The following is an 11,615-nucleotide window of genomic DNA, read 5'->3' on the forward strand; positions in this document are numbered from 1 at the left end:
AATAATTTGTAGCCTAATCCTTGACAAATTTGGAGACATGAAACGGTGGCAGTACAATGTGGGCCCTTAAATTAGCTTCCTCCGTTCAAAAGACCATCTGAAGTATATACTTTATGTTGGAAATTTTGAAAGTATATGTATAATATTGATCTTCCAAGTAATTGATGAAATGTTAAATAAATAAATTGCGTTGATTAGTTTATTTTATTTGACTCAAGATCAATTTAGTAACTGGTTAATGCTTCAAGCCTAGTCTTTAAAAGATAAAATATCTCGACAAGACTTGAAGCAGGGGGCATTTGTAATCATTTAAAATTTATTAAATATAAATTTATAAAATGATTGGAATTATATTAAATTCATTAATATATTAGTCCAAATAAATATTATGGATTAATATAATTGAGTTAATTATTTAAATTCAATAAATATGAATTTAATTAAGGCCCGCTCCATAAAGCCCATATGCCATGTCACTTAAATCTAATTGGCCGAAAGGAGACCTCTTCTAATCACAAATCCTCTATTTTAAAACTATAAATAAGGGTCTTCATAAATCAGAAACGGGGACAGAAAATTCTAAACAAGAAGCTAAAGAAAATCCGTGGTACAAACGCCATAAAATTCTCTATAAAGCTACAAGTTTAAGAATTCAAGCATTTAAGTTCAAGAACGATCAAGATCAAGACTATCAGGTTCAAGAACAAGCTCGAAGCCCTTGAATTCAAGCAAAAGTCAAGATCAAGATAAAGTTCAAAGTTCAAATTCATCAAAGATTCAAAATCAAGCTTTAAAGCCCTTGAATCATATTTGAAAAGGCGAATTCAGAGGAATCATAGAGATTGTAACACTCGCACTTTGAAATAATAAATACGATTGTTGCTATAATTTTCCGTTCTTGATTATTGTTTTCTCGACGCGAATTTTATTGTCTACAGTATTTATATTAATAATTAATTTTTTAATGGATTTGTCAAAATAGTGACAAGTAAAAATGAAATCATTAAAGCTATCTGGGACAAAAAAAAACATCTTGTATTTCAGTTTTTCTAGCATAAGAGCCATCAAACTCTTTGTGATTTTGAAATTCAGAAATATTTGCTACTTCCTCCGCCCATATTACTTGATTATTTTTCTAAAAATAGTTGTCTCACATTAGTTTTTTATTTTACTAAATCAAGAAAGCATTAATTAATTATTTCCTATATTACCCATACAATTAATTGTTTTTGAAAGTGTTCATATTTGTTTGTAAAATTCCCAAGAAGTTCTTTAAAGTGCGAATTCAGTAAAATTATTTTTTTAGTATAATTTCTTAACATGCGTGTAAAAAGAAAAATGATCAGCTAATATGGGACAAACGGAGTAATTTTCCCCGTTGAAAATTCCTGAAATTCACTGAATTTTTTCCTTCCTGAAAAAAAAGAAGTTAAAGATTTCAAAAGCATCCAAAAATCAGACAATATTTCAAAAGCATTGCATAAACACAGGGTATAATTAAGTCATTATTGTACTTAATTATCAAACACATTATTCACAAACACATTGAGCAATACCAGATTCACTGTTCTGATTCTCTCTCATCTGTCAATTGGTGTTTGAAATAATACCTTAATCACTAAACAATATATCCAACTCTGATCTATATTTTATTCTACCAAAATGTTATGATTGAAAATGATTCATTACTATTCTGATGATTTATAGTACCATAGTAAAGTAATGTTTTGGGGTCTTTCTCTATATTCACTAAATTCTCTAAAATATTTTAGTTCTCTCCATTAGAACTAGAAAGCACCGTGGGCGGACATTATATCAAGATACGGAACTAGAACTTAACTCAACCCCGAAAGCTATCTAACTTGGAGGATTGCTCAAGTTCATGTAAACAGAACAGACACTCACTTCATTCCTCAATTAATGTAGGACTCTAACCTTCTCTAACACCCCTTCATTCCCAGGTCCAACTAAGCGTGTACCAGGAGTCCAAGTAAGAATGAATCTACGTTACTGAACAGGGTATTTTAGGAGAATTACAATGATATGAATACAAGTAAAGAGAAGGGTAACTAAGCTAACTAGATATCTAAATCTCTAGGTACAAGAAAATGTATCAACTTTATGATTCTCTAAAAACAAGAGGTCAAAAGTTTTACACAGAAGAATATGTTGTATATGCACTAACAAAACTATACATCAGGTTGCAGTAAGACTTGTTATTTTCACTCTCAACATCACTGAGACTCTGAGATTACCAAACTACCAACTCTTTATCTCTTCTTCCCAAGAAGAGGCTCTCCGAGATTCCCTTGAGTTCTCCTTGAGATGGAAGTATCCTTGCCTGACTTCTTCGGGTTTTCTCCTTCCTTGCTTTGCACTCCCTGTGGAATCCAATTAGAAACATCAGTAATTTGTTCTGTAGCAGCTTTTAGTGAACAACGAATCAGAAAACTCAACTCATTAATGCAGCAAAAAAAATAAAAAACTCTCCTCTCCCATCTCCATTTTAGTACAATCACAATGTAATGATCTAATCTAACTAGGCACTTGAAATCACTAAGTATACCGTTAACTATCAGATGATGCCACACAACAGATCTATTTTCTTGCAACTATGTGTATAGAAATTATTATATTGACATTTTCAAAAATATTTCATTATATATCAATGAATACAGTATAAAACTATAAATTGTGTACACAATGTGCACTTACTGTTCCCTTTTGGGCTGTTAACCTCCGGATTGATGGAGCACGTGCCACTGATGAAGCTGCTGCTGCCGCAGCCACACATATCCTGTAAATATTTGAAGTTACAATCTGCTCTTCAACAATAGTTACTATATTGAGTGGGTGAAATTAAGTTGTCCAGCTCTCACCCACCTCTTATGTACATCAACATACTCATCAGTTTCATCTACTATTTCCTCCTGCACCAATGATGGTAATTTCCATCTGTTATAGTCAGATGTGTAAAAGAGGTAACAATAAACTAGAAGAACCCCCAAAGATCACCTGTAAAAGTTCTTCAAAAACATCTTCCAAAGTAATAATACCTATTACTTCAGCATCCTCAATATCATCTGACGACTCAAGAACTCCATTTGTCACTGCATCAGCAGATGTTGGAGGTGTTACTGCCGGTACTGTAGCCTTCTCAATGTCAACAACGACACACTCTGTCTTTTCACCCTTTGTCATCAAATGATGGGTAGTTACATGAGGATTTCCACCATCAACTGTACTATCATCTGATTTCTCTTCCTCAAGTACCAAGGGAGGTTTTTGGTTTTTCCCTTTAAGCTTCACTACTGCAGCCATATGACTGCTACCCTTTTGGAACTCGTTTAGTATATCATATAGTGGCATATCAGCTGGAACTCTTAAAAGTTTCATGGAAAACAAGATTTAGAGCTTACTGATCGACACATGCATAGAAGGAAGGAAGTAGAGTAGTAAAAAGTTAATACCGTGGAATTCTGCGGATAGAAACAGCACTCACTGGTGTCTCAGTTTCCGGACGCACGGTAAGAAGACTTTTTACCTAAAATCAAATTGAAACTATCACAATTTCACCGGAGTAGCAAGATTACAAGTGCTCTGAAGGTGAGATCCAAAACTCACCAGTAGAAGTCCAATAATATTCTTTGGACTACCTGAGTAGACTGGAACTCGGCTATGACCCCGAGCAATAATTTTACCCATTGCCTCCCTATAATAGGGGCACAGAAGATCAGTTAGTCAACAACTAAAATTCATCTGGAGAATATTTCCAAGGTTAATATCCAAGAAATAGAGCTTCTTTCAGTTTACATGCATGGTCCATAGAGAAATTGAGAAGCAAAAGAAATTAGAACTAATTATACTAATCAATTATTCATGTATAGTGAGGTAAGCCTTGCCAGGAATCTCACGAATAATAAATGACGGCACAAATATTTGTACTGTATAAGTTCTGTACAGCTCATTTGAAAGAGTTATTTTCTCTCTCTTTTTTCCTCTTTTTTGTTGGAAAGAGAATTAAAAAATGGTAGTCGTAGACCATAGGTCACGCCTAAGGTTCAATTGGAAAGAGCTAGCCTTTAATTCAAATTTCTTGCAGCCCCATCCAAAGGAACGGGAAAGTCAGGGAAAACATGAAGAGGAAAAGTTAGCCTTGTTAAATATGGTGCAATACATATTAACCATAACATCACAATGCCTGTGGGCTGTCACCATTCAATTTGAGCCATATCACCAACCTGATTCAAACGTGATTATGTGACTGTTCAAAAATTTCATGCGGGACTCTGACAGAATAGTTGTGCCAGCTGAAATATAATTTACCTACAGCTATAGAACTAATAAAAGTCTTTTTACAAGAAATTAGCTGTCAGCTGAACTTTGGCAACCTAGCAAAAAAAATAACATAACTTTTTCATTGATAGGTCAAAGTTAGTACTGAACTACTGATCAATCGCTAGATCATCATAAGTTGCAGTCACATTAGAAAAGAAATAAAACAGTTAAAACACTTGTTAGTCCAATACTGTAAGTTAAGTAAAGATGGTGTGCAGATATTTGATAACAGAATCATGCCTCGGAACTAATGACTTCAGGATCAAAGAAGCTTTGCAGGACTTGAAGAACAGAAGACTGGGTTTGAATAATACAAAAGCTTGGAATAATAATGGTACCACACTCACCAGTCCAGCTTTGAATTGACATCCAAAGAAAACGTCGACTCAATGGGTGTCATGGCCTCCTCAGCAGTCTATCAACATCCCAAAAGCCAAACAAAAGAGAGCACAGTCATCACTCTAACATCTCAAGTTTATCAAATTCAAAAAAGAAAAAGATAAGGAGAAAAGAGTCAATTAGTTCTTATCGAGTCAACTTATCCCACAAAAAAAAGGGCCAAGAGTAAGTACAATAGATAGGTCTGCCTTGAACCAAGAATTTCAGGATACTGATAATTCAGGCAAACAATTCTAAATGACAAAAAAAAACTTATCTTCTCATGATCTGGTCAATTTTCACATCTACAAAGAATTCAACAAGGAACAACGAATGTTTAAAAACCTAAGCATTATAATTGATAAACCTGGGGTCTGGAGAAGCATGGCAATGATAAGACTGCTTCAGTGTCCGTACCTTCTCAGTTAAATCTAATGCTCCACTTATGATTGTTGTTTCATCATGTGTAAGTTCACCTCCCTTGCCAGCCTGCAGAACTTTCCCATTAAAAGAAGCTAAAGGAATTAGAAGTAATAAACTACTGGCTCTACAGTCTTATCAGTACTGAAAATTAAGGATACAACACTGACCTCTTGACTATGGATAGAAACAAGAGCTTTTAACTGAGCTCGTCTAAATAGTACTTCATGATGTCCTAATACGCAGTCTAGGATCTGAAATGCAGACCATCACAACACAATTTTGTAAGAGCTTAAAAAGAACTTCACCATTAGTCAAGAGATGCACAAAAACGAGAAGAACAAAGCTTCTTGGGTTACATAATTATTGATAAACAGATTTCAATTCTTATCAGCTAAGAGTATTCTAAGGCTTCAACAAGAACTCAGAATCCATGATGCTTAAATAACAGCACTCCTTTAAGTGAACAATGCATATGTTTAGCATCATTATTGACTTAGCTATCTTTATTTTTGGTACTTAGCATACATGTCCTGCTTTGTCTTTGATTACTTCAAAACTGCAATGATTACCTTCCCTATGGGGTACGCAATTGGGTAGCATATGATCATTAGAACACGAACAAGCCAAACAAAGTTTGCACCCACCGCAAGTCCATACCTGGTACATATTGCTTGAGGAATAACCTGCAAAACCAAAATAGGAGGAAGATAAGATCATTACACAAGGTCTTAAATGTGGAGATCTTAATTGAAGTCAAGTGGTTCAATTTACCTCACCAAATGCCAATACAAAAGTTACAGATAGTATAACTGCCACATACTGATTGAACATTTTGTCCAGGTATAAGGGTAGGGCCTCCATTGCAGCAGCATTACATAGAAGTAAGGTCACAAGAAGCTGGTGTTGCTTCTGAACAACGGGAAGTATTACAGCTGAAAAGGTGAAAATTCCATTAAAAGTAGAAGTCATGCTTTGCTACAGATTCTCCCAAAAAAGAAACACACAAATTACTGAAAGCTATTTCTACTTAAGATTCCAGAAACTAATTCACACAAACTGAGCAAAGTGCAAACCTGCTTGCTTTTTCTCATCAGGTGTTCCACTTTGCTGAAGGATCTCAAGCTCGACGAGGCCCAAAGACATGAGACCCAATGTCAATCCGGACATAATTCCGGCGAAGAGTACCAAAAAACATGAGAATCCGGCATAGATGAACCATGTTACTGTCCCAAATGCTACTTCTGCTCCAATTGAATTATTATTATTGGGGTCTCTCATTGCCATTCGAACTACTGCCACTGCATTCATCACATGCGGCATCATTTTGTGTTTTTTTGCTACTGATTCTTCTGGTTCAAACTAGAACCTTCTTCTTCTTTTTTTAAGTAATGAAAAAGAAAAACCGGTCCTTTTTCTTGGACTTGCTTTATTTTATTTTTTGGATTTGAGTTGCTATTTTGGTACAGTACGGTGGTTCTTCTCCCTACGGAAGGGAAGGCATGTGATTACCCAAAACGGAAAATTTTATACCTCTTTCAATTGTCATGATTTATTTTTTTTAATAGTTAAATTATAAAAAAATTGATAACATTTTCATCATATTGATATGTAAAATATTGTAATTTATAGTAATTTTTGTATAGTTTTTAATTTTTTTGTTTAAAATATCAAAAATTCAATTTAACTTTGAAAATTAATCAAATTAACTTTCGAAAAACACAACATGACAATTAAAAGTGAACAGAAGAAGTATTTTCCTTCCATTTCAATTTGTTTGACCCTCTCCTCTAGAATTTAAAATCACAAGATAAAATAACAATTTTATGCTTGACATATTTTTAATTTAAAATTATAAAATTCAAAAAAAGTTAAAAGATAATATAAGTTGAAGTGAATAATTTTTTAAAGATAGTGAAATGAGACAGTGGACAAATAATATGATTGGGTGGAATTTTAATCAAACCAAATGTTTTTCTTTTATATAGTTACCACTTTAGCATTGATATGTTGGGTAGTTTTGCCGTATGACAGAAGTAAACGTCTAATATTTTTAAAACAAATTAATGGATGATAAAAAATAATAATAACCGTATTAATCATCGAGGTGCAATATCAGATAATCCTAACACCCTAGATTATCATAAAATATAATTAAAGTTTCTATGAACCGACTCAAACACGTCAATTATCCTTAAAAAAAAAAACAAATGTAACTTATTAAGTCTTTATAATTGTGTCAACCTCCTAAACTCAAATCTTTTTCACTTCTTTTAATGGCCACCTAGTAGATGTGATGTAAATCACCCTTTGAAAGTTTGACAATCTTCTAAAGTTTAAAAATAATTGCTTAACTTGTAAGCGCGGATGGCTATGCATTCAGCCACACCACAATGACCCCGAAGCGATCTTTATTGACTTTGCTTCTGCTAAAAGATGATGTGCAAGAAGTCTCCTTGACTCTTAAATCGTGATCTAACCTTGGACTAGCTTTTATGATCCACTTGTTAACTCCTACAGATAGTTAAAATACAACAGTACATCAGAAGTTCTGAACTGTTTTTTTTGCTTTTTTGTGTTCAAAATCGGCGGCCCTTATAAATTGTCAAAAGATACAGAAGTTAAAGCGTATACATATGCACAACATAAACTGAAGTCTACATAGCAATCATAGCCTAGTTCAGCTATAGCATCGAATAGCTCCTTTTGATTGTCAACAAGGTTTGCTTGAGTGCTGCTGAATCATGGATCCTTTGTTGATGTTACATGGTCTGCTAATGCGAGCCAGAAGCTAGATCAGGGTTGACTAAAACTTGTAAGGCGTTGTCTTGACGTTTGGCTTGCAAGATCCAGGCTTTGCCATTTGAACCTGTATAAACCTGCCATCTAAGAACTTGACAGCAAAGAGATTATCAGATGTGGATGTAGCGGTAGATCCAAACCAGGAGATATACGTATAGAAATGCTACCTTTCCATTCATCTCTTGGACAGCAGATTGTGCAGATTCATTATCAGGAAACCAGATATATGCAAACCCCAACGACTCCTTACTTTTCTTATCAGTTATGATCTTGACTGCAACACATGGAGGGGAAAAAGTGCGACTTTAGCATAAATGATGCATACTCCAACGGTTGCTGAGTTTCTTACAATTATGATTTGATTGCAACAAAGGGAGGAAAGAAATCGTTGGAATCAACAGGAGTTCTTATAACATAAAATGATTTTCAATCAAGAAAATGGCAAAGACAAAAATGTACATAGAAATTTCTTGATAAAGAATATGCACCTCGACTGACATCTCCAAATTGTGAAAACACCACCTTCAATCTTCCCTCCGGTGTTGACTTTGCTAGTCCTGCATCAATTAAATTCTGGAATGTAATACCCAAACAAGGAGGAGAATCATCGTCTAAGGCTTGGAAAATCACAAAAATTGTCAAAAGTTCCTGCTCCGTTTGCTGTTCACTGCTCGGACCAAGCTTTAAGCTAAAGGAGAAGACTAATAAACCACATAATTGATACATCATGATAGTATCTCTCTTATTTTCTTTCAATCAAAGAGAAATTGGAGGTTCAGACTTGAGATAAAAAAATAATATAACAACCTTCATCAAACATAATGATCTCTTCAATACCCTTTTATTTGCATAAAACCTTTGTGCAGCTCAACAGAACATCCTTTTATAAAGCTCCATTGCCACACAAATCCACCAAAAATAAAGGGGGTTCGTAGTATGACAGAAAAATTTTCTGAAAACATTTTCCAGAAGAAACTTAGTGTCACTATCCAACACTCTAAAATTTAGAAACTATTCCAAACAGATTATCAGGGAAAAACACAAGCTAAGAAAGTTGATTTTTTCCCTTTTAGTAATTTTTTGGTGTTTAGTTGCCAGAAAAAATGGCGTTCTCTGAAAAATATTTTCCTTCGTACTAAATACCCCCTAAATGTAAATCGCCATAGCATCATAGACATTCTAAAGACATGCCTGACCAAGTCTTCTCTCCTTTTATGAGCTGCCATTAATCGGCTCCAAAAACAACTGAAGGGTGTATTTCACATGCCATGTACCATTATAATTATAGAATTGGAAATGATAGCACTGACTATACAAAATATTCAAGCATTCATTCACTATATCCACAATTACATAGTGCTTTCACCTCTTCAATAGCTGATTACAAACATGCATACATAAAAAGAAAAGGGAAGACAGCAAATTTTCCCGACTACTGGAAAATCTAAGGTTTAAGGGTGTGTTCAGTACAGAGAAATACATTTTTCCTATGTTCGTTGGTCAAATTTCCGGTAGGAAAATAAGTTCGAGAAAAATGATTTTTTTAATGAATGCATATAAAACAAGTTCCACAAGCGGCATTTCCCGGAAAATAAAACATTTTCCTTCGCATCAAACACACCTAAGTCTTCCTTATAATATTACTTTTAACTATTCTTTCTGCAATCGACATAATATACCTTTAATCATCCCCTCATTGCACAAAGTTATAGAAATCGAACAGAAAATCGATTGTAGGGACTATCTCACTGTACCTTTGAGGAATATAATTGTAGTATAATTATCATCATCATTATGTTGCTCAACTGATGAACCCGAGCACTTGGGGAAGTAAGGTTTCTTCTGAGACAGGTCAGTTAAATTACTCTGCTTAAAACTAAAAATGGATAGAGAAGGAAATTGGGTTTTGAAAGTGGAGACATGTCGAATTGCAGATGATGTAAACGATAGGGAAGATGAAATTAAGGAATTATTACAAGGTGAGCAAAACAGAGCCATTGCAAAACCCTAAATCAGATTTGGGGGTTCCTAAGGAAGGCAAACACAGTGGTAAAAGGGCTGATCCGATTGAATATGGGTGGGTAAAAAGTAAGTCCGATTCATATTTAACATTAATAAAAAATGAGTTACTCATTCAAAAATATGTTCTATCGGGTAAGAATAAGATTTACGTATACTATGCATATTATATAATATCATTTTTTAAAAAAATTATTTATAAAATTATACTAACATTTTTTTAATATATATATAAATATATTTTTTTATGATATTTTTAAATTTTGAATTCTTTTTCTATCATCCATAAAGAACCTTTCGTTTATTATGCCAATAAAAGTTAAGTGTATAACTTTCATCCTTTTGTAATAATTTTTTATCAATTTTTTTAGCTTGGTGTTCTAATAGACATGTTAAAAGAATATTGATCTTAAATGTTTTTATAATGTTTTCAAAGATGGCTTGGTAAAAATAATTATAACTTGAGCATGTGATTTTTGAACACGAATTTAATTTTCTTTTTAAATCTTTCTTTAATTTGTCGACATTTTGTGTCTTTTTTATGAGACTCATATTTTTTTTATTTTTCACATTTACACCACAGTTTGATCAGGTGTCTCTTTATTACAATATATATTCAATCAATAATTATTAGGTATTTATTTGCAATACAAATATTGAATAAGTGTTTTTGTTGACAATCGTCACCTAAATCTCTTGGTCGTGTAATTTTTTTAATTCAAGTTCAACTCTTCCCTTCAATTTTTCTATTGATAACATGTGTTTCTTTGATGAGAGCCACATATTTTTGTTATGTATTTTCTTGAAAATTATGTTTTGTTGGAAAAAATATAATATCTCAAAAATATAACTATATCTTTAGTAAGAGTGATTTAAACTTAATTCTTGAATAGCCTTAATGGCCAATTATTAGGAAATATTCCAACATTAGTTTTGAAAGGCAATTAAAACAATTCTTCATAACCATTAAATCTGAAATTTACTAACCTTTTTATGAAATTATAATGGTTGACCCACCTATAAACTTTCTGATACCTCTATATACATCTCTTTTCCTATTGCAGTGAAGTACTTTTAAATCTTCACAATATACATTAGAGTATATAATTATAATTTCTTCTCTTTGTTATGTTGTTAGGTTAAGAGCTTACCTTGAGTGATACACTTATATTAGGTGAAATATCCTAAAAGACAATACCTTCGAACACGTTTCAAGCTGTAAAAAATCCCTATATCATGAATTCATGATAAAGTATTTTCCGTAAATTTTTCAACATGCCTAAGTTCAACTTGATGCTCATGATTTTATTAATTTGCCGTAAATACAAAATATTTACGTCCCTCTTATGTTTACGAATAAATCCAACATTCACCTTCCACAAAAATACAATTGAATGCAGTAAATGACCAAAATGTCCTCAACCATCTCCTATTATAAATTCGTTACACCTTGTCTTTCTTCTTCCCATTCCTCAAAACATGACTTAGACTGTAAATATTTACTCTTTTTTTCTCTTCTAGTTTTGGAAATGTTGGGTGTTTAATTTTAGCAGCTCCATTCTGTCACCACCAAAAGAGCTGGTGGCAGCAGGAAGCCGAACCCCGTCACCTAAGTTAATTAGTATTGTATAATTAACTTACAAATTGTCTTGCTAACC

The 11,615-nt window shown here is 33.3% G+C and overlaps 2 protein-coding genes across 3 annotated transcripts; both read right to left on the reverse strand.

Annotated features, from left to right (window-relative positions):
* Positions 1-2,136: 2,136 nt before the first annotated feature.
* On the reverse strand, positions 2,137-6,462 carry LOC125838209 (DUF21 domain-containing protein At4g14240-like). The gene is made up of 12 exons (XM_049517285.1): positions 6,213-6,462; positions 5,911-6,071; positions 5,709-5,822; positions 5,307-5,390; positions 5,134-5,205; positions 4,686-4,753; positions 3,625-3,712; positions 3,471-3,544; positions 3,016-3,382; positions 2,884-2,930; positions 2,716-2,797; positions 2,137-2,381 (listed from the first exon to the last, which is right to left on the reverse strand). Exons 1-12 carry the CDS (start codon positions 6,460-6,462, stop codon positions 2,271-2,273), a joined length of 1,518 nt encoding a protein of 505 aa, XP_049373242.1. The 3' UTR covers positions 2,137-2,270.
* A 1,249-nt stretch (positions 6,463-7,711) lies between these two features.
* On the reverse strand, positions 7,712-10,021 carry LOC125838248 (uncharacterized). 2 transcript variants are annotated; one of them, XM_049517330.1, is made up of 4 exons: positions 9,693-10,021; positions 8,427-8,495; positions 8,106-8,212; positions 7,712-8,029 (listed from the first exon to the last, which is right to left on the reverse strand). In XM_049517330.1, exons 1-4 carry the CDS (start codon positions 9,934-9,936, stop codon positions 7,943-7,945), a joined length of 507 nt encoding a protein of 168 aa, XP_049373287.1. In that variant the 5' UTR covers positions 9,937-10,021; the 3' UTR covers positions 7,712-7,942. The 2 variants fall into 2 exon arrangements, with proteins under 2 accessions (XP_049373287.1, XP_049373286.1); XM_049517329.1 differs by having other exon boundaries at positions 7,731-8,022; positions 9,693-9,936.
* Positions 10,022-11,615: the final 1,594 nt, after the last annotated feature.

Source organism: Solanum verrucosum, unplaced genomic scaffold (genome assembly GCF_900185275.1).
Source record: "Solanum verrucosum unplaced genomic scaffold, falcon-dt-bn FXZP01000079.1, whole genome shotgun sequence".
NCBI lineage: Eukaryota > Viridiplantae > Streptophyta > Magnoliopsida > Solanales > Solanaceae > Solanum > Solanum verrucosum.